Source organism: Littorina saxatilis, linkage group LG3 (genome assembly GCF_037325665.1).
Source record: "Littorina saxatilis isolate snail1 linkage group LG3, US_GU_Lsax_2.0, whole genome shotgun sequence".
Classification (NCBI taxonomy): domain Eukaryota; kingdom Metazoa; phylum Mollusca; class Gastropoda; order Littorinimorpha; family Littorinidae; genus Littorina; species Littorina saxatilis.
Window position 1 is genome coordinate 68346897 of NC_090247.1, and position 23848 is coordinate 68370744.

At 41.0% G+C, this 23848-nt stretch overlaps 1 protein-coding gene across 1 annotated transcript; it reads left to right on the forward strand.

The window, feature by feature from the left end:
- The first annotated feature begins 406 nt into the window (after window positions 1–406).
- On the forward strand, window positions 407–22732 carry LOC138963094 (uncharacterized). Its single transcript, XM_070335117.1, has 5 exons — window positions 407–555; window positions 2743–3045; window positions 3715–3843; window positions 5890–6282; window positions 7280–22732. Exons 1-5 carry the CDS (start codon window positions 486–488, stop codon window positions 8077–8079), a joined length of 1695 nt encoding a protein of 564 aa, XP_070191218.1. The 5' UTR covers window positions 407–485; the 3' UTR covers window positions 8080–22732.
- Window positions 22733–23848: the final 1116 nt, after the last annotated feature.

A 23848-nucleotide genomic window follows, 5' to 3' on the forward strand; every position in this document is an offset into this window, starting at 1 on the left:
AGCAAGGACTACTACACACAGTTCTTGTAGTCGTCCTTGCCTCACAGCCCAGGGCCGGACCCAGGGGGGGGGGGGGGGGGGGGGGGGGGGTTCCAGGGGTTCCGGAACCCCACCCCTGGAAAAAGCATGTACCTTGCTTTGAGTGTTTGTTTTTTTTACTAGTTTTAGCACCAAAACAATGCTGCTCTTAACCCTCAAAACAAGGCCCAGAATGCACCAGATTGCACAGATTTTAACCGTTTTTCAAAAATTTTCCGGGGGAGCATTGTGGCTTCACCACTTCGCTGATTTGCCCCCCCAAAAAAGGAGGAACCCCCCCCTTACAACTCATTTGGTCCGGCCCTGCAGCCATCAGGAAACCTACGATTGAAGGGGCGTCACTCTCACATCTCTCTGCACACGTAGCTTCCGGGTTTGGTTTGGCTCTGACTTCTTACTCACTTTACTCTATCTGGACATACTTTAGAAATCAGGGTAGATATTCTATGAACAGACTCATTTTCTGTTCTACCAGAGTTCTCCTGAGTGGTACTGGGAGAGCTTTGACGATTAAAGGTAAGAGAACACACTCGTTTTCATGAGAATTGATACGGTATTTTTTCTTTTAGTACAAGTAACTTGTGTATACATGTATTCATAGTATTCATTGTAACTAGTATTCTTGGCAGAGTAAGATAGGTCAGGGACCTATATTTAGATAGGTCTATGGATAGGTCAAATGTTGCTGTCAGTCAACAGAGCATGTTAAATTCCTACAGCGCTGCCTATATTTATGTTTTTAAATTCCTTTTTCTCTCTTCTCTACCATCCTCAACTCCACCGCCTTAATTATAAGTTTAGTTTAGTTTAGTTTATTGGGGACAAATGCAGTAGGCCGTGAAGGCCATAGGCCTAAACGTTTGTCCTCGTTTCATATGACCCACTGACCCAGAATGAGATTGTCACTGCCTTTACCTTCCGCATCCCAGAATAGGGTCAGGTACCGGTGTCATTACTTTTTTTTTTTTTTACAAAAGCAGTTGACAGTTCAAATATTAATGAATAATTAGATTAAAAATAAATAAATGAATAAAATAAAATCACAATTAATATTAGTAAAACAATAAGTGAATAACACCCACATACATACATACATACAAAAGCACATTGACATCCACATCATATATCATAATAATTTCATTGACAATTGTGTGTGTGTAATACTAATAGAGAGAAAGAATTAAGAGAGTTGACTGCTGGTATGAATATTAACTAAATGATTAACTGCGCTTGTTATACAACTTTTTAAAGTTCTCTGACAGTCTGAACCGTTCATAACATTATTAATCAGTAGTGAAAGCATTAATAGGTCATAATGGGTTAGATAGATCGATGAACCTGTAAATTTGGGTCGGTACAGATCAAGCAGAACATTTTCTCACCTTTGAGTTTGAAAACCAGTGAAGTGTGGGCCAGTGACCAAGCAGTGCTCTATAGAATAATAGATCATTTAACTTAGCTGACCTGCCTGCTAGATCTGCATGCATGGGCTTTCGCCTTCTTTTCCCTGCTGTTCATCAGTTCAAAGTGGCATTGGTCACATGGTGCTAGCTGTAGCAGTAGCACTAGGCCCTGCATTCGCAGACGATTGCAGTCTAAAAACATTACTGACTTAGGGGACTTCCTCCAAGAATTTCTGGTTTGTTTTATTGACCTCCATGCAGTGTACAGTACACGTACTAGCTAGCAGGGACGCACAGTTTGGGGGTTTGGGCGGGGACGTAGCTCAGTTGGTAGCGCGCTGGCTTTGTAGCCAGTTGGTCGCTATCAGCGTGGGTTCGATCCCCACGTTTGGCGAGAGATTTATTTCTCGGAGTCAACTTTGTGCAGACTCTCTTCGGTGTCCGAACACCCCCGTGTGCACACATGCGCACGAAAAAGATCCCACGTTCACAGCGAAAGTCTCAGGGCTTGGAAAACACGAAGACACGCATGCATTATCTCTCCAGGGTTCATACGCTCCTTGAATCTCCTTGAATCCCCTTGAATTTTCAACCCCCCTTTTCAAGGACCTTGAATCTCCTTGAATTTGGAGAAAATGGTCATTCTTGTGTTTAGCCTCCTTGAACCTCCTTGAATTCTGAAGTGCAGGGAAAAAAAAAATTTAATATTAAAGTTTTTCAGCAAAATGAAGCAACTTGACATTTTTGTTCGTTGCTGGAACGGGCAGCAAGTCCAAACGGAATACTACGCTTCCAAATTTCTTGGACATGCTTATGCAACCACCCTGATTGATTCTCTGGAGCCTGCCATGGTGGAGCTGGGATACCGGAAATACTCCTTGAAAACTCCTTGAATACTCCTTGAATTTCACTGTCAGGTGTCTGTATGAACCCTGCTCTCGTCTCCGATTATCATGATCGTATTTCGATACTTTGACGAGACAAACCCAATGCTGGTGTGTCGAAGAAGACAGCCACAGCGGGCTTGTTCGAATCAAAGTATCACACCATTATCTTCAGCGTATTACCAATACCTGTCCCAATATAGACCAGTTGGTCTAAGAGGACGTTAAACCCGAATAGTCAGTCAGTCACAGTTTGGGGAGCCCTGATACCGGGAAGTTTGCGTCTCGGCTGCAGTGATAACAGGTTTGTGGGAGTCGGTCAGATTCTTTGCAGTTCTCACGTTGGGGTAGTCACTCTAAACAGTAAACTGTATTATTCTGCAAATCAAATCAGTATTTTGCAATACATTTTGCAGAGAGAAGCCAACATTTCCTGGCAACCATGGCCAGTGTTAAGAAGCAGAGCCTTGGTGATCCTGGTGGACTGAACAATTCCAACAACAAGAGGAACTCTGTCAGACCCGTCTCGCCAAACAGTGAGGAGAAACCTGAGGCAGACAGTGGCACGTCCGCTTTAAGGCCCCTTGATCATTTCAAGTCTGTGACGGTGAACAGAGTTTCTGTTCCCATGGTGCTGTATCGACGTCCTCTGCCGCAATCCTGCATCGCCTTTGCCTCTGATGAAGGAAAGGAGATATTCAAGGAGGCTTTACTGTCAGGTATGAAGTACAGTATTGTAACAATAATATGTATAACAGTATTATATATAATAATAAAGGTTAGAATAAAATAGTTCAATACTGGAAGTTAAAATACCCGGGGCAGTAAACGGAATGCAAGCAGGGACTGACCAAGAATCAGAACCAGTCAAAATGATTGATCGTTTCACATTTCTATACGTTCATGACAGTACTCTCTCTGTTTTACGCATAGACATTAGCCTAGCATAGACATTACGGTCTGAGCTTTACCATATATATTTAATAATTAATAACAAATAGTAGGCATGTTTTAGTGATACAAAAGGTGTTGCTTTAGCTTATTCATATTATTTTTTCAAATTGTGCACTTATGAGAACTTAATGTCAAAACGAAGATTTGACTTAGTCATAACTTCACCAGAAAGTGGTTTTCTATGTGTTTTGAGTGGTACAAGCTACAATTTTGTAACAAAGAAAATGTACTCAACAGATACAATCAGGTACACAGAAAAAAAAGAGACCTGTTTCGACTGTCTTCTTCGGCAAAAACAACAAAAGGAGTTGACAGAGAAAGTGAATAAGAAGAGAAACGTGTATACAGACAGAGTCTTATGATTGGTGTTGCTTAATTCTCATGATTGTTCCGGCTCTTGAACCATCAATTAAAGTGTGGTGTTGTGTCTCCAGATCACATGGCGTGCTATTTCCGCCTGGCGGCACAGTTCAGAACTCAAGACGAGCCAGCGTACTGCGGTCTGGCCACCCTCGTCATGGTGCTCAACGCCCTCGAGATCGACCCGGGCCGAGTGTGGAAAGGTGGGTGTGCTAATACCCCCATTCCACACAACCGTTCTAGGTCCCGTTCCCAAGGACGGCTGCCACAACAATGGAACGCTGCGCAAACGGCCGTTTTTGGCATCTTTGAGCAGCGCCTGACCATAGTGGCAACCGTCTCCAGGACGGCTGGGAACGGAAGCTAGAACGGATGTGTGGAATGTGGGTATGACAACTCGGTGTGTGAGAGCGCTACCGTTGCGTTACCGTTGTTTTAAGTTCCTTTAACGATCCAAGCATTCCATTACCGATGGGTTAAGGTTCCATTACCGTTCATTCTGATCGGAAGGGGAACGGCTAGAATTTTGAACCTGCAGCCCAAACTCAACCGTCCCTACCGACCCTACCGTTCAAAGCAGTTCCGTTAACGATCATTTACGTTCCATTGCGGATCCCTCCCGTGCCCGTACCGTTACTTGGTTGGTACGGGAACGGGACCTAGAACGGTTGTGTGGCATGGGGGTATAACCTTAGCACTATGTTTTTTTGCAGAATTGACAAAAAGGAAAGTACATTTTTACGAGCAGTAGTCTTCTTCTTCTCGTTAGCCTCCTCACACATCCACTCCTGTGGGGTCCCATGCTCAAGTAGTAGTTAGCTTTTTATGTGAAGTGTATTGATCCTCATGATATTAAGAAGGCTACCTCAAATATCAATTTTACCAGCTTCAAGTTAATTCCTGATGCCTAAAGTACTTGGTTAGTGTTCTTAGGTGTGTGAAGAGGTTATTATGATTTTAATGGAAATGTTCCCTGTTTTTATGTAATGTACATTATGTCTTTTCTGTTTAAAGGCCGAATAGGCTCTGGTATGGCATACCAGTCCAACCAAAATATCTGTAACATATGCACCATGGTCTCATATATATGACCCCCTGGGTTCTCTAAACAAGAAACAACAACAACGTTTATAACAATTTGGAGCTGGGAACATGGATTACAGTCACTCTGGTTTGTCTGCTTACAATACTTCAGTATAAAACGTGACATTGGGGAGGGGAAATAGCTCAGTGGGTAGCGGCTCTGGCTTCAAAACCCGTTGTCGCTATCGGCACGGGTTCGACCCCCCATGTTCGGCGAGGGATTTATTTACCAGAGTCAACTTCGTGCAGACTCTCCTCGGTGGCCGAACACCCCAGTGTGCATGCATGAGCACGATAAAGAACCCAATTTCACAGCAAAGTCTCGATCAGGGGTTGGAAACATGATATGAACACACGCATGCAGGAAAAGGAACAAAAATGGGTAACGCGGTATAATGTAGGGCAGCTCGCTTGCCCCAGCGAGAAAGCAGCCCCAATTTCCATGACTCGATGAGGGTAACCTCATTTGAAATTTTATCTTCATCCTTATCAACAACAAGATGACAATGAAAATGTACTCACCAGTACCAGAAACATGTGAGGAACAAGAAAAACACTGACCGCTTTCGACGATCACGTGTGTTTCAGGTACGGGTGAGTACATTTTTGGCTCACGTAAGTGTAGCCTATGCGATCATAACTTTGTCTGTCTGTGCGTTTGTGCGTGTGTGTGTGTGTGTGTTTGTGCGTGCGTGTGTGTGTATGTCTGTGGTAGAAACTCTAACATTTGAAGACGTCACATTACATTGACGTCACATTATGACGTAAGAGGGTTAGACGTCACGCGAAGGAAGTACTGAAAGTCTCGGTCATTATTATTTTGAGCGCGCCAAGACTAGTTGGCAGTCGTGTCCTGTTAGTAGGCTACATGCAGACAGACAGATCTAGATCTAGTGTCTCGCTTTCTTGCACAGTTTCACCTATGCTCTTTCTGTGTGTGTGTGTGTGTGTGTGTGTGTGTGTGTGTGTGTGTGTGTATGTGTGTGTGTGTATGTGTGACGGTGTGATTGAGTTTGTGTTACTGTTTGTCGATTTTTTACGTGAGCCTTGAAGGCTTCGCCTCTTGTTCATTGTTATCTTGTTGTTGTTCTTCTCACCTGCAGTGTCTTGTTCATATTCTTATCCTCATCATTATCCTTATCCCTATCCTTATTCTTTTTGACCAGGCCCATGGAAGTGGTATCACGAAGACATGCTGGACTGCTGCATCCCTACACAGCTGGTGCGTGAACAGGGGATCACCTTTGACGAGTTCAGCTGTCTGGCCGACTGCAACTACCTGGACACGCAGCCCTTCCGCGTCGACCAGTCCAGCAACGAGGACGATTTCAGGAATCTTGTGAAGGAAATAACTCTCAAGGAGGATACCTTTTTGATATGCTCCTACTCTCGGCGGGTGCTCGGGCAGACGGGGGATGGACACTTTGCGCCTGTGTCGGGCTACCACCCGGACAAAGATCTGGTGTTGATACTGGACACTGCGCGCTTCAAGTACCCCCCTCACTGGATCCCCCTGTCCCTCCTGTTCGAGTCCATGAAGGCTCTCGATCAATCCACGGGTATAGTGTCACAACACAGCTGTTCTCTCACTTCATGGACAATCATTCTTTGTTCTGAAACTTTTTGCATGCAGTCCTGTCATTTATTTTTCCAGTCAAATGGCTGACATATCTGGCACAGAAGTAGGCTTGCTGAACCACAGCATATTTAGATTAGTCATGATCTCTTGTAGCTTGCATTGGAGTAAATGTTTCTTTTGTACGAGGCAGAATCACAGTAATACTTTTTGAAACTAAGACCCATGAGAATGGACTTTTTTCTGGGAGGCTGCATGAACTCACTCAGATGTTAAAAAACAGTCACCCTGCAGAGTAACTGTCATTTTCTGAGATGAAACAAAATGGTCTGATCTCAGAATGTCAAGCTTCCTGAAGCCTCTTTGAGGTAGGACACAGGAACAGTGGAACCCCCTTTTTAAGACCTCCAAAAATCTGAGAAAATCGGGTCTTAAAAAGGAGGGAGTCTTAAAATGGGGGTAATTGTACAGAGGTTATGAACAGAAAGTTCGAGAAAACAAGGTCTTAACAAGGAGGGAGTCTTAAAATGGGGGTAATTGTACAGAGGTTGTGAACAGAAAGTCCGAGAAAACAAGGTCTTAAAAAGGAGGGAGTCTTAAAATGGGGGTAATTGTACAGAGGTTGTGAACAGAAAGTCCGAGAAAACAAGGTCTTAAAAAGGAGGGAGTCTTAAAATGGGGGTAATTGTACAGAGGTTGTGAACAGAAAGTCCGAGAAAACAAGGTCTTAAAAAGGAGGGAGTCTTAAAATGGGGGTAATTGTACAGAGGTTATGAACAGAAAGTCTGAGAAAACAAGGTCTTAAAAAGGAGGGAGTCTTGAAATGGGAGTCTTACAAGTAGGCTTCCACTGTCATTTCACTGCTGCATTGTGGGGGATCCTGTGGGTATGTTGCTAGCCTAAGCATAGAAGTTTTAAAAGAACATTGGATACATTATAACTTGAGGGTTCAGAATCTTTCACTGTTGTTGTCTGTGCAGGCCTTCCTCGGGGCTACATCCAGGTGTGGCCGGCCAAACAAAGCAAGTCCTTGCTCCTCTTCAAGATCGCTGAGCAGCTCAGCGTCAATGCCGACCCAGAGGTCTCGGAACACTGCCAGCGTTTTCTTTCCACCTGGACACAGCTACTATCCTCCCCCGTAGAGAAAATGGAGGCGGGAGACATGAGTATGGTGAGGCAGACGCTGCATGGTTTGGTGGAGATGTCGAGGACGCTGGGCATGAAGACCCACGTGCTCAGCACACAGGAACACATCAGCTGTTCCAGCGCCTGCAGCGTTAAGTGCGTCGTTGAGGAGCTTCTCGCAGAGCTGGCGGAGACTGCCTTGTTTAAATCCGTCAGTGTGGAGGTTCTGAAACTTCCGCCTGATGATCTGAACACACTGGAGAACATCTTCGCCAGGAGAGGCGAGGCCGAGGAAGTGAAGGGGGGGCCGGGTGGAACGTCTGTGTGTTGCGACATGACGCCGACTCTGTGTCTGAGTCATTTTGTGACAATCTTTCTCTTCACCTGGCCCTACTCGGTCTCCGCGTTGTCGGGAACGTTAGGCTTTGTGCTCCAAGCGCTGTCACAAAAAGAACAGAGTCGGTTGAGCGGAACCTTCCTCCTGGACGAGATTGCCACCCTGAGTCGACAGCTGAAGAAACTGACAGGCTTCCACTCCCATGTACCACCGAAATCCTGCGGCTGCAAGAAGAAACCTTTGGAAGAAATTGGGTCAAAGGACTCCGTGGAAAGTTCGTCTTCAGCAGGAAAGCAGGGCTGTTCCAAGAAGACATGAATTTATCATTTCTGTTACCCCAAAAAAGGTTAAATAGTTGACCACTATCAATTTAAATTAAAAAGTCTTTTGTAAGTGCTTCTATGCAGGGGTGGGATTTCTGACAGATTTCCGTCCCAGGAAGAATGGCATTTTTTTTTTTTTATACCTTTTTTTGTTAATCCCTGGCAGCTGCTGTTTACACTCTGTTCTGTGAACAGGTCAACTACCTTTCACCAGTGACATGGGGGGACCAGCAATGACATGTCATCCTGGCGAATGTGGCATCTTAGTTGCTATCTATTTGAAAACTCTGCTCACCCACAACTTTATATACCCCTCTTGCAGGGATTCAGAGACCTTCAGTGGTGTTTGGAGAAAAAAAAATTGCATTCCTGATCTGTGAACCAGTGGTATTTACCTTCTGATACATTGAGTCCTTTAGTAAGTTTGCAAGTGAAACACTCTTAATTTAAACATATTTCTCTTTTAATTCAAGCTATGATTCAACAATAATGTTTGAATATAACTCCTGAAATGATGAATTGAAAAGCAGCATCAGAAGACTATGTATAGAATTAGCAAGGGCGGTTTCTGTTTTTGTCTAAACCTTCTTCTTTTATAACCTGAGCAGTTAGCCCTTTTGAAGGTGTTTAATTGAAACAAACTGACTTGAAACTTGTTTCTCATTTGGTTCAAGCTATGGTTCAACAATTATTTGAGAATATACCACCTGCAGTGATAAAATCATAAGCTACAAGTAAAAATGTGTAGTACAAGGGAGGTGACTGTTATTATCTGTTTGCTTTGTTTGCATGGCGATTTTCCTTTAATGCAGTAAACATTTGTTTTAAACAAAGACAAAACTAGGTGATAAAATCAAATACCTTCAAGTTTACAAAAATTGTTAATTATGTGCATCTCCAATTTTAAGTTTTTGTTTAAGCCGCTTCTAAAACCCTTCTTGAAATTTGTTTACCACTTGTTTTTGTAGACCCCCCTAGCAAGAGTGATGCAACCAAACACCTTCAAGTATAGAGGTTTTGATTTTGTGCATTCATCGCCTCCCCCCCCTCCCCCCAAAAAATTAAAAAAATTGTGTGCTGTTTTCAGTTTTAAAGCCAGGAGAGGCTCAAATAGCAACTCGTGAATTGCTAAAAATTCACTTTCAGCTGGTTAGTTACAAATACCTTAAAGTTAACAAGATTTTTTTACTTTTGTGCATCTCCAATTTTAAGATTTTGTTTAAGCTTATACAGTCCTGAGACATCCTGCTTGCTGGCTCGCGCGCAGAGAAAATTTTTCCCTCTTTATCTTCACTCTTGCTTGCTGCAAAATCCCTCTCGCGGAGGGGTCTTTAGACAGGCCAGGCACTGGTTTTCCCTTGACTGTATCGGGGCTTCTAAAAAAACCTCTTGAAATGTGTTTACCACTTGTTTTTGTAGACCCCCTAGCAAGAGTGATACAACCAAACATCTTCAAGTATAGAGGTTCTTGATTTTGTGCATCCCCCCCCCCCCCCCCCCCCCCTATTTGTTGTTGTTTGTTTGCTGTTATCAGTTTTAAAGCCAGCAGAGGCTCAAATAGCCCCCTCATGAAATGCTAAAATGAATTTTCAGCTGGTCAGTTACAAAAACCTTCAAGTTTACAAGATGTATATATTATGCATCTCCAAAAAGCTTGTTTGTTCTAAAATTTAAAGTCAGGAAGGGCCACCTAAACCCTCCCTAAAATGCTAACATTCATTTTCGGCTCGGGGGGCGCTGCCCCCCTAGCACCCCAGCAAGGGCACTGCCCCCGCACCCCGCCGGAGCCTTGGTGGCCCCTGGACCCCGGCCGCAATATTTTCGGCTTCCACCCATGTTCTATGTACATCTAAACCATATTCATTTGACAGAAGGGGAAAAACCAAGGGGCAAGTCAGTGAGGTCTGCAGTTGGTAGCGGGCTGGCTTCGAAACCAGTTTGGCATGGGTTCGAACTCAGGTATGGCTGGGGATCGTCTGTACTTTCCTGAGTCAATTAGCTAATGTTTAGTGCAGACTCTAAGCGGTCATGGGATCGTACCGGCCACCCTCATGTCCAAATGTGTGCACAAATACCAAAGATCCTGAGTTTCCAGCGAAAGTCTAGGGACTTAGAAACACACAGATACCCAAAATGCACACCCTAGAAGTCGGCTCAATGCTACACACGTGGCAGGATATATATGGTTGTGTGGACGCCAACCTCTTGCCGTAAAACACCACATGTACCCGCTAAACATAGAATGAAATTCAGACCTGGGAATCCATAGATTTTATCGTATTTTGTACGAATGATTGTCTGGAATACGATCAGTACGGTCGGTGGAAAAGAAACACGGCGAAAAATATTCCTAGACTACTTTTCTTCACAAGCGCATCCTGAAGCTGATCCAGTGCTTTGACACGTTATTACAGTTTTTGTCAGTAAACGTAGAAAGAAGCATTTGTTTTAAATGTATTGGAAATCTTAATTAAACGTGCGACGAATGCTTGTGAAGCATTTTTGAAAAATGGATGTCCAAATGCTGTGTGGAGTACGCTCATTTTTCTGAAAATACTGTTTGTTTGAGAATACTCCAAGTGCAAAACAGGGGTTCCCTGAGGTCTATGTAATCTCTAAGCAGTATACAGTTTCTGTACTAACTCTGTTTGTCTGTCAGTTTTGTCGGCTAACATTTTCAGCACACATATTGTTTTAGGGGCTCTAGAGATTTAAAAAGAAAAAATGGTACTTATTGAATGGACAAACCGACATATAACATAAACGTAAGTTCCACAAACTTACCATTTTTGGCTCACGTAAGTGTAGCCTATGCGATGCTAACTTTTGTCTGTCTGTGCGTGCGTGCGTATGTATGTATGTCTGTGGTAGAAACTTTAACATTTGACTGAACACCGAAATACTAATTTTACCTGGTTATTATTCAAGCAACAGCTTCAAAGTATTGAAGCAATGATCAACATTTCGTTGGCACGTATGTAGTTAAAGTGTGTATCCAAAGAAAACGGGTGGTGGGGGGTTTTGGGGGGGTAAAAACAGGTGACTGGTTTGTGTCGTGTGTGGTATGTAGACCAGGTCAGGGGTCAAGGTTAGGTCAGATCGCGTGAAGGATTGTGGTATAGAAACAGTTATCACCGAGCTGCAGTTCACCGATTCGGAGAAGACGATTTCACATTGTTCGGTTTCGTAGCTCCAGAAAAATAGATAAAGAAGATGCCAAAGGAGATTTCCTACAGGTTAATCTGCACAGCGTGTTTCCAGTGTCTGCGCGAGGAAGCGCTGTCGAAAGCGCAGTGTCGATCTGGCCATCTGGCAGTCGTGTCCCCGTAAGTAGGCTACAGACAGACAGATCTGGTGTCTGTCTCGCACTCTTGCACCGTGTCACCTATGCTTACTGTGTGTGTATGTGTGACGGAGTGATTGAGTTTGTGTTACTGTTTGTCGATTTCTTACGTGAGCCTTGAAGGCTTCGCCTCTTGTTCTTCCAACATTTGGTAGAGCACTGGACTTGTGATCGAAAGGTCGCAGGTTCGAATTCGGGCCGGGACGGACACGGGTCAACTTTATGTGCAGACCCAGAGACGGAAGCCATGTCCCACCCCCGTGTCATCACAATGGCACGTAAAAGACCTTGGTCATTCTGCCATAAGTGCAGGTGGCTGAATACACCTAAACACGCAGACACCTGGGTAGCGCGACTCCGTTGCTGCTAGCTTTCCACTGGGAAGAAGCGACCCGAATTTCCCAGCGATGGGACAATAAAGTAATGAAAATGAAAAAAAAAAATAAATGAACGCAAGCACATTATCTGCTTTGGATTGCAGCAGAGATATTATACGTTATTTGTATTTTTGACCAAAATATGACATTTTACACAGATCGAGATAGTCTGAGTATTCCTCCGAGAGCGCGCTAGCAGTCGAGGTGACCAATGACTGTCGAGATCTGTGTAAAATGTCATATTTTAGTCAAAAATACAAATAACATTTATGTATCAATTGATTCTGATTAGAATTCCTTTTAGTTTCCATGATTGAACGCACACAAACATGCACTATTGTGTAGTCTCGGCTGGCCGCCTAAATATGAAGTTTTGTCGGCCTCTGGCGTCACATGGCTCAGAGAACGGAAATCCAATGTTCAGTCATACATTTTTATATAATGCGCACTCTTACGTAATATTTGCTCATATTTATTTGCATTGTGTATATCAGTTTTACTAACATTTTATTTAAACGTAGATGCACCCTTGTACACACTGCAGTCCCCTTTGAAATCTGTAATGATGGCCTGATTTCATAAGATTGTTTGTATGCCATTATACTGTGTTTAATCAGAGCTGCCATAACTGCTACACTTTAAGAGCAATTGCTACAGGCAGGTTTCACAGTATTGTGTTCAGCAATTTACTATTTACACACTCAAATTCTACAAAATAAATGTTGGCACACAATTCAAAGGACATGTTTTTCCAACAAAGTGAGTTTGTTACAACTAAAAACAGTAAAATTTTTTATAGTCCTGGTCCTTATTTATATCTAAAAACCAGGCGCAAAGCGGCATACCCTGAAAACGCAAAAAAAAGCAATACGGTCATCCTATGCATGCATATAGCTCATATAGCCAAAACCGTTGAAGATAGAAAGACATTTATTGAACAAAAAATATGCCCCACATCATTCTTAACAAGTTTTGTTCTTGTATGTACATCAAAATATTGATTCTCAAATGAATGGTTTGAAAAAATACGACTTCCGGCAGACCTAGACCGTTTTGAAGGAAAAAACCGTCTTTTTTTTCAAACCATTCCATGGCCATCAATATTTTCATATACATGTAAGACCAAAACGTGTTAAGACTGGTGTTGTGCATCTAGTTTGTTCAATAAATGTCTTTCTATCTTCAATGGTTTTGGCTAGATGAGGTAACAAGAGAAGGATATGGGCATTGGAATTACGTCAACATTTCGAGCATTGTCACAGATGAAACATTTACTGCAGGGTGCTCCTGATTAACAAACCGAGCAAAACTGAAAATTATTGAAGAGAAGACATGTCTGAACAGTTTATAAAGAGACAAGTTTGCAATCATTTGTAAACACCATTATTGTATGGAGGAGTAACTGTTCCCCTACCCCCTAAGAAGGTATTTCTGTCCGTCAACCACGTGAGCGATCGCCACAAATCGAGGCATCACTCGCATTTCAGTTTGGACACACCGGCTGATTGCAAATGCACAGTACGTGTTTCGACACTGAAACGTGACGATTGAGCGTCAAAATAGTTTCTTAAAACAGTCGAAAATGGAGTTAAATGTGACTTTAACACTCAGTGGCGATCGCTAGAGTGGCGATTGTTACTAGACGGACACTAGAAAACCTCAGAAAATGTAATTACTTTGCGATTTTTTTAACTGAAAAACTGTTGCGGTCTTTTTCTGTCGAGCGCGAGCGTCAACGTAAAACAACGTGAGGTCACTTCCTCCCCAAACGGTTAGTTTTTGAATGAAAAGAAAAATGTGGCGATCGTTACATTGTTTAGACGGACAGGATCGCAACTTTGAAACTCGGGTCACCGTGCCTCGATCAAGGGCAAATTGACCTCGGCAACATTATAACTCACTTCAAGGGTGCACAAACTTGTATTTACAGTATACAAAATTAGGTAAACTTGTGTTTTTGTCCTGTGAAATCACAATTAGTTTCGATGCTCTTGATATCGCTATGCGGACGGACAGATCCGAATCCCCATACATTTTTTTTTGCGGAGCTAGTATAAGTTAGAATTTGTGTTATGGATATCGATTGTTGTTGAAAAACAATCATTTCAATGTGTTCTGGCACTCTCAACCACCACAGCATTGATACTTGTGCATGTGTGTGTTGGAATTTAGTTCTTTGTTTAGTGATGCTGTGGCAAAAGTAAATTCATCCGTCCGTATTTTGACGATCGCCACCATTCACACGCACATAAATAAACACATTATAAAAAATTTCAACTTTTATTTTCAAAAAAGTATTTAAACAACAACTAGTTTGCATGTTAATACAACACATACAGCAGATTCTCACAGATATGGATTTAAAAGACTAAGCAAATCTGAGACTATCAAAATGGCCTAATACCATGAAACCTGCCTACACTGCTACGCCAAGCTTAGAGATTGCTACTCTGAAACAAATAATCATGCACAAGCATGCAACAGTTCCCCTTTTTGTGTGAGTCTGGTACTCTTTTCTGCTTCCCATTCCTTATAGTGGTCAGAAAATGGGTAATAAAATATTGTCTACACTGAAAATACTCTCCAATTGGCATTTTATGTTCCTGCATTCTCATGACAGTCTTTATGTGCAAGATGGCATAAATGCGAATGTGGGAACATTTTTAGAAAATGCTACACTTTAACACCATTTGCTACGCTGAAAATTCCCAACATTCTAGATTGCTACACTTGAGGCTTCACAATGGTTGGCAGGTCTGTTGTTAGTTTTACTTCAGTGTTGCTCCCAGACTCAGAAGACAATACGTCTGCAGTTGGTCCGAGGTTAAAAATATGAATGGTCCAAATATCCTGTCTATAGAAAAACAATAGTTCAGCAATTTGTATCTTTCTGGACTAGATAAAGAAGTGTTTTGTTTTGATATACAGTATTGCAGAGTGCTTCGGAATAGATGGAGCACCTGTTCACACATTCACACACACACACACGCACACTCACTCACTCACTGACTGACACAGAGCGTACCAACCAAAAATAAAATGACACATCATAGTCTAATTTATCAAAGCATTTTTGTTTTGATTATTGTATCTGTGTCGAACTGGGTAAACTTATACCAATATTTCCTTTGCATTTAACTTACAGTTGTTGATAACTTAATTGCCATTTAAATTAAAACTTGATATTACTGTTGTACGGGCATGGCTGTAGTTTTAAGGCCAGCTTCCCAGGTAAAAAATGACAAAAAACGTGTTCAAATCTTTCTGCCATAGCATTTCAGAAACACTGCTGATCTTTCCCATTTTTGGCTCATATATTCTTCAAGTGTGTCTGAGCGCTCAGACATAATTCAGTTAAGTAAGTGTAATAGAAAGTTTTGATATCTAAAAAAAAACACCATAACTAAATATAAAAGAAAACATGATGAACATGTATGATAATCATTACACAAATAACTCTTCATGCAAGACAGATACAGACATGAAATTGTACACACTTATCACAAATTGAGCACTAAAAAGTGTGCTATATTTACAAGAGTGTATTTTGGAGATTTTGTTGTTGTTGATGTCCTGAAATTAGGACTTTTATGTGACTCTCATAGTGATGTTTAAATTTGATCTAATGTTCCAATAAAATAGCAAAATGTGCCTTTGTCATCAATTATGCAGCACACAAAATTTTATTTGATTTCATCAAATAGCTTTTTGGATGTGTGGAAAATAGTGACAGTATGTGTGTAAAACGTGTTTTCGAGAAAAACGAGTTTGAAGTTTAAGATAACTTTAATATGACTATGTTGTGCATGAGTCAGATGAGAATGCCTAATTAATTTTTTTTTTCAATGAAAATATGTCTTTCTACCGAGTTCGGCTGTCGAATCAAGCTTGTAGATTCGGTTTCGCTGAGCACAGTGGCATGGTCTTTGAATGAATCGTCTGCTACATTCCAAACCGAAGAAATTAATGTACTTTCAAAGTTTATGAATATTTAATGAGCCGCCACAAGGCATTATTTTACACCCCCCCCTGATGCACATTTAATTAAAATTCAAATATTTAGGTTATTTTTTGCACCAAAACTATCGCATAGCGTGATAGTTGGGTGGTTTAGGTATTTAACACCGCAAACAACCCAAATAACAAAACATGTTAAAAAATGTCATTTTTTACCTTGGAAGCTGGCCTTAAGGGAATGTAGGCTGTGACGCACGGTATATGTGACCCTCCACCACGGAATGAGTCGCATGTCACCTTTGCATGATTTTCATATTTTTACATTTTCATAAAAAGTTTTTTATGCTCTATCCAGTGGTGAAAACCGTTTTAGAAAAGAGCGAACACTGTTTGAGTTATAAGCCTGTGACTAAGATGACCCACACACTGTTACCAGACACTCCCCGGACTTATATTAAGCATAGCGCAGAACCGCGCGAGGTGACATGCGACTCATTTTGTGGTGGAGGGTCACATATTTGGTGTTTGTTTGTGTTTTTATTTGTGTTCTTTATCACTTTAGGCATGCTGCTGTCATTATTTTTATCTGACAGTATTCATTGGGAATTAACTTTGTGTACAAAAGTTTTTGAGCTGAATCTTTCGCCAATCATTCTTGACTAAGAACCGTTTTCTCTTATATTTGCATTGCATGTCAATTTTTGAGTGATTATAGTCAAAACCATGTCGTTCAATTTTAATGGTTGTCTCTTGCCAATTGCCGCACTGACGTTTTTAGCAGATGTGACAATCACATTAGTACATGTACTATTGTGTTTATGATACTCAGCTTGAAGGTGTGTCTTTAAGTCAAAGGATGCTCATATCACTTGTAAAAGCCTTGACAGGTCTACGGTGGTGAGGATGAGAAGAAATGGAACTTGAAGCATTTCGTCGTCATCCTGGAATTTGGCGTACGTAACTTGATTCTTAGTGATTTTGATGTTTGTTTGCTTAATTAAGACTAAGTAAATCCTTCTCCATGAGAAATATTCCCCCCCGCGGGTTAGGGGGAGTCCCATATTGGTTGGGACTAGAAAGAATTTACCCGATGCTACCCAGCATGTCGTAAGAGGCGACTAACGGTTCTGTTTCTTCTCTTCTTTTGTCTTATTTCTGCCTTACCAGTCCTTTCACCTATATTTCCTTCCAAGAAAACTCTCCCTACTATTCCCTGCAGTTTTCCAATTCTTTTCTTGTTGTCTTATTTCTACCTGACTGGATCCATCACCTTTATTTCACTTACCAAAAGTCTTCTTTTCCACATCCTTATTTCTCTGCACCCCGCATGTCGTATGAGGCGACTAACGGATTCTGTTTCTCCTTTTACCCTTGTTAAGTGGTTCTTGTATAGAATATAGTCAATGTTTGTAAAGATTTTAGTCAAGCAGTATGTAAGAAATGTTAAGTCCTTTGTACTGGAAACTTGCATTCTCCCGGGAGTAAGGTCATATATTGTACTACGTTGCAAGCCCCTGGAGCAATTTTTTGATTAGTGCTTTTGTGAACAAGAAACACTTAACAAGTGGCTCTATCCCATCTCCCCCCCCTTTCCCCTATCCCATCTCCCCCCTTTCCCTCGTCGCGATATAACCTTCGTGGTTGAAAACGACGTTAAACACCAAATACAGAAAGAAAGATGAGAAATATTCTGAAAAATGCAATGAACAATGCATGATTTAACATTCTTTTATCTTTTTATCCATACCAGGTACAAATATAAACATTATTTCATCATAAAAATAATCAGTTTTGGCCTTCCGCTGAAAAGCTGTCTAAACTGAGTTACTCCAAAATTGCGTGACAACGTTGATTTGTTGTTTAGAACTATACAGTGGAACCCCCCATACAGTGGAACCCCCCTATTAGGACCACATAATGCAAAACTTCCTCCTTTTAAAGACCCTCCCTCCTTTCACAGATGTTCCGATCAGAGTCTGTGTAAATTGACGTCCATCTTAAGACTCCCTCCTTTCACAGATGTTCCGATCAGAGTCTGTGTAAATTGACCTCCATCTTAAGACTCCCTCCTTTCACAGATGTTCCGATCAGAGCCTGTGTAAATTGACCTCCATCTTAAGACTCCCTCCTTTCACAGATGTTCCGATCAGAGCCTGTGTAAATTGACCTCCATCTTAAGACTCCCTCCTTTCACAGATGTTCCGATCAGAGCCTGTGTAAATTGACCTCCATCTTAAGACTCCCTCCTTTCACAGATGTTCCGATCAGAGTCTGTGTAAATTGACCTCCATCTTAAGACTCCCTCCTTTCACAGATGTTCCGATCAGAGCCTGTGTAAATTGACCTCCATCTTAAGACTCCCTCCTTTCACAGATGTTCCGATCAGAGTCTGTGTAAATTGACCTCCATCTTAAGACTCCCTCCTTTCACAGATGTTCCGATCAGAGCCTGTGTAAATTGACCTCCATCTTAAGACTCCCTCCTTTCACAGATGTTCCGATCAGAGCCTGTGTAAATTGACCTCCATCTTAAGACTCCCTCCTTTCACAGATGTTCCGATCAGAGCCTGTAAATTGACCTCCATTTTAACACTCCCTCCCTTTCACAGATGTTCCGATCAGAGTCTGTGTAAATTGACCTCCATTTTAAGACTCCCTCCTTTCACAGATGTTCCGATCAGAGTCTGTGTAAATTGACCTCCATCTTAAGACTCCCTCCCTTTCACAGATGTTCCGATCAGAGTCTGTGTAAATTGACCTCCATCTTAAGACTCCCTCCTTTCACAGATGTTCTGATCAGAGTCTGTGTAAATTGACCTCCATCTTAAGACTCCCTCCCTTTCACAGATGTTCCGATCAGAGCCTGTGTAAATTGACCTCCATTTTAAGACTCCCTCCTTTCACAGATGTTCCGATCAGAGCCTGTGTAAATTGACCTCCATCTTAAGACTCCCTCCTTTCACAGATGTTCCGATCAGAGTCTGTGTAAATTGACCTCCATTTTAAGACTCCCTCCTTTCACAGATGTTCCGATCAGAGCCTGTGTAAATTGACCTCCATCTTAAGACTCCCTCCTTTCACAGATGTTCCGATCAGAGTCTGTGTAAATTGACCTCCATTTTAAGACTCCCTCCTTTCACAGATGTTCCGATCAGAGTCTGTGTAAATTGACCTCCATTTTAAGACTCCCTCCTTTCACAGATGTTCCGATCAGAGCCTGTGTAAATTGACCTCCATTTTAAGACTCCCTCCTTTCACAGATGTTCCGGTCAGAGTCTGTGTAAATTGACCTCCATTTTATGACTCCCTCCTTTCACAGATGTTCCGGTCAGAGTCTGTGTAAATTGACCTCCATCTTAAGACTCCCTCCTTTCACAGATGTTCCGATCAGAGTCTGTGTAAATTGACCTCCATCTTAAGACTCCCTCCTTTCACAGATGTTCCGATCAGAGTCTGTGTAAATTGACCTCCATCTTAAGACTCCCTCCTTTCACAGATGTTCCGATCAGAGCCTGTGTAAATTGACGTCCATTTTAAGACTCCCTCCTTTCACAGATGTTCCGATCAGAGCCTGTGTAAATTGACCTCCATCTTAAGACTCCCTCCTTTCACAGATGTTCCGATCAGAGTCTGTGTAAATTGACCTCCATTTTAAGACTCCCTCCCTTTCACAGATGTTCCGATCAGAGCCTGTGTAAATTGACCCCCATTTTTAGACTCCCTCCCTTTCAAGACCTGCTTTTCTTAGATTTTTGAAGGTTGTAAAAAGGTGGTTCCACTGTATGCTTCACTGACTCAGGACTAGCTGTTATGTCTCACTCCAGTGAACACTGTATAAATGGTTTCCTTTTGTCTCGCAGTTTACACGAGGTCCCTGTAGTGATGTTGTTGCTTATATGTGACCCTCCACCACGGAATGAGTCGCATGTCACCTTTGCATGATTTTCTTATTTTTACATTTTCCTAAAGAGTTTTTTTCTGCTCTATCCAGTGGTAAAACCCGTTTTAGAAAAGAGCAACAAAAAAGAGTTATAAGCCTCTGACTAAGGTGACCCTCACACTGTTACCAGACACCCCCCGGACTTATATTAAGCCTAGTGCAGAACCGCGCATGGTAACATGCGACTCATTCCGTGGTGGAGGGTCACATATTGTTTCTTGTACTTACAGTACTTTGTGTCTGGATGTTGCCAAGATATCATTATTATTGATCAGGTTGTGATTTCAACTTTTCAACATCCCGCAGTGGGGCACTGCGGTTATGAAATTAAAGGCCCCTCCTGTTTTTGGAACCGCAGGAGCTTTCTAGTTTGCTGTTAGGTAGATTTTTGGTTCCTCTTTCCTGTCATGCTCTCTTTTTCTTCATGAATTCTTTTCTTTTTTCTGCCTTCTTGCTCATTCACCTGTATTTTTTCCAAAAATCTCTTTTCTTGCCGCTTGTTTCACGATTCATGTATAGTTTAATCTGTTAGTGTTCTGATGTAAGCCCAGCAGTAGATAGGTTAAGCCTATTTTAACATACTGGAAACTGGTAATCTTCCAGTAGGTATTAATTTAGTTTTACTAAAGCCTGCTGGGACACAAGTAATGGGTTAGTGCATTTGTAAACAGGAATCGCTTGACAAGTGGCCCCCTTCATCCCCCCCTTCCTCGTCCTGATATGGCTCTACGTAGTCGGCTGGACGTTAAGCAACAAATAAACAAACAAACAAACAAACTTTTCAACATTAAAAGGGCATTATGTCACAAATACAGCCTCAGTGTCTGCATTTGAAGACTACCTGATTTTCAAAGCTTGTTTATCAGTCAGCATCGTGGATGATAATACTCTCCTCCTTTATGTTTTTGTTGAAAAGAAAATGATTAAGGTATTAATGAACATACACGCAGCTATATGCTGAAGCTTGTTTCATATTTATGTGATGTTGGGTATTTTCTGTTTTATATTTGACACTGTGGCATTTTTAGAACTGTATTTTTTGGTCAGAATCATCAAAATCTTCAGTCTTTGAATTTTGATTGAGATATTTGCTTTAAACATTTATCAGATCATACAAGATGGTACGTTTATTCTAGTTGTGAATGCGATAAGTTTTTGTGTAATGAGTTTAAAAGTGCTTGTGACGTCTCACAGAGTATGCTTGTATGTTCGCTGTTTAATTTGTTGCCCTAAAGCCTGTGTTAAACTTTGGTCTGTTTTAGATCAATTGTATAATCAGTGATGTGTAATTTGCCTGACATTTTGATGTGTGAAATGTTGAACTTTAATGCCCATTTTGTAAAGCATGACATTAGAATGTCTGGCGGTAAATAGTGCTATATATTAAAGAACATTTTATTATTATTATTATTCCCGCAGGTGGGGCACTGCGGTTATGAAATTAAAGGCCCCTCCTGTTTTTGGAACCGCAGGAGCTTTCTAGTTTGCTGTTAGGTAGATTTTTGGTTCCTCTTTCCTGTCATGCTCTCTTTTTCTTCATGAATTCTTTTCTTTTTTCTGCCTTCTTGCTCATTCACCTGTATTTTTTCCAAAAATCTCTTCTCTTGCCGCTTGTCTCGCGATTCATGTATAGTTTAATCTGTTAGTGTTCTGATGTAAGTCCAGCAGTAGATAGGTTAAGCCTATTTTAACATACTGGAAACTGGTAATCTTCCAGTAGGTATTAATTTAGTTTTACTAAAGCCTGCTGGGACACAAGTAATGGGTTAGTGCATTTGTAAACAGGAATCGCTTGACAAGTGGCCCCCTTCATCCCCCCCTTCCTCGTCCTGATATGGCTCTGCGTAGTCGGCTGGACGTTAAGCAACAAATAAACAAACAAACAAACAATTATTATTATTATCATTATTATTAAAAAAATCTTTCAAATGAGGCAGAGTGCTGTTTAGAGATCTGATCAACAAAGGGAAGTAAGCGCTCTAAATGCTTACGTAATATTACTATTATTAATATTTTATATTATTATTATTATTTTTGTATACGTACTATAATGCAGATCTTGGTTCTCTTATAAGAACTTAATATGTATATATATATATATATATATGTAAACAAACGGTTTGGGTGGAATGTGTCATTTGACAGTTAGTTTGCCGATCATAATAACCATCAGTCTTAAATCTCCATTTTACTGAAATTACTAGCAGTGCAGTGAGCAAAACTGTGGTTTTATATAATTATATATTCAGTGAAATCCAAGTGATTGAGTCTTTTGTCATTACTTGTATACACAGAAGGCGAATGAAATGAGTGGATTTCATATGTTTATGGTCTGTGTGAAAATGCGTGTTTGTGTTTCTATAAATTTTTTGCTTCATTGCTCCTCTTGTATGTGTGTATTTTTTTGTATATCAGTATTGGATTATGGCTGTGGGCATTATTCAGGATAACACACACACACACACACACACACACAGTAAATAGCAAAAACAGGAAAAACACTACTCATGCACAGTAACGGAAACTTTAATGGATCTAATCTTTCAGGACAGACAACAACAACGCTGACTTAAGACCCAGCAGGCTGAGGAACATGGAAAAAGGCATGGTGAAAAAGAAGGCAGCTGTTAACTTGTGTGATCTAATCTAATGCAGGAGACGTACATGCCTCCGTGGAGTGTGACTGTAACATGGGCAAGTCTGACGGCAGGTTAACCGTCTGGGATAGATCAAGCAAGCTGTGAAAGATGAGAGGGGCCGTGTGAGAGCAAGCCCAGACAGGGAATGGAAGCGAGGACAGCAAAAAAAATAGTAACAAAATATTAGATTAAAAAAAAAAAAAAATTTGAAAGAATAAAAATTACAAAAATACCCCAAAAAAACAACCCCCTCTGCTTCACACACAAACACACACACTCAACAAATACACTGGGTCGTCAAAAAACAACGAAACACTTGTAAACAAAAAGAATATGTGGTCATTTACATATGGTTCTGATGACACTAAAGGACAATCTAAAGGTGGTTTTTTTTTTTTTAAAGAAGATGACCGTGAGCAATATGCATTCCTATCCTGCAGCAAAATGAGAAATATGCAACATCAAAGACACAGCATTATGCTAGGTACAACACAGTTATCACACAATTCCACCAAAGTCATTATAAATAATATCCACTAACAACACAGTCATTATAAATAATATCCACTAACAGGTGCATGCAGTGTCAATCTACATGGCTAGGGTTTATAAGACCATTTTCTTTTTGTAAGGGAATTATGACTGGAAGAAAGTCTATTTAGGTACAGGAAATATTGACTTCTGAACCAGTCATGAGACCTACCTGATTTGATTTTGAAGTCACACGCCTTACTTCTCTGTTTTAGGGGTGAGTGTGTGTGTATGATGTGTGTGTGTGTGTCACATGTGTGTGTGTATGGTGTGTGTGTGTGTTTTACACTTTCTAATTTTATCACCACATTTTGGTGAGTTTAAAAGCAAAATCATTACTATCACAAGGATGAAATTAACTGCTCAAAACCATGTACAGATACAAGCTTAAAGAAATCCAACAAGATCATTCAAAGAATGAATTTAGTAAAAAGAGTGTTTTAAGTACACCAATTAGTACTTTTGACATTTGGTATAGTCCGGCGGGGGAGGCCAATGGTGGACGTTTTTTATCACACACACAAAAAAAGCAAACAGTATCAATCGTCCTGAACAACTTATAATTGTCTTCTTCAGCACTGTGTAAAAGTTGCTTTGATTTTTTTTTTTTTAAACAATAACATAATCCCCACCACTGGCTGCTCAGCTAGACTATACACCCTTTCAAGACATGCTTTTTCTCTCTCGCGCGCTCTCTCTCTCTCAAATAGACATACTAATAACAATACATTTCACATGCAAATAATGAGCAAATTCTTTAAATATGACAAGAACAAAACTAATAGAATGCCCAAAAGGCGATCTCATTTCAAAATGAATGCCACAATACAAAGAAAGGAGTCTCTCTTTCTTACCTTCTCAGACTCAGAGAGTGTGTGTGTGTGTGTGTGTATGTATGTGTGTGTGTGTGTGTGTGTGTGTATCATGTGTGTGTGTATGTATGTGTGTGTGTGTATGTGTGTATCATATGTGTGTGTG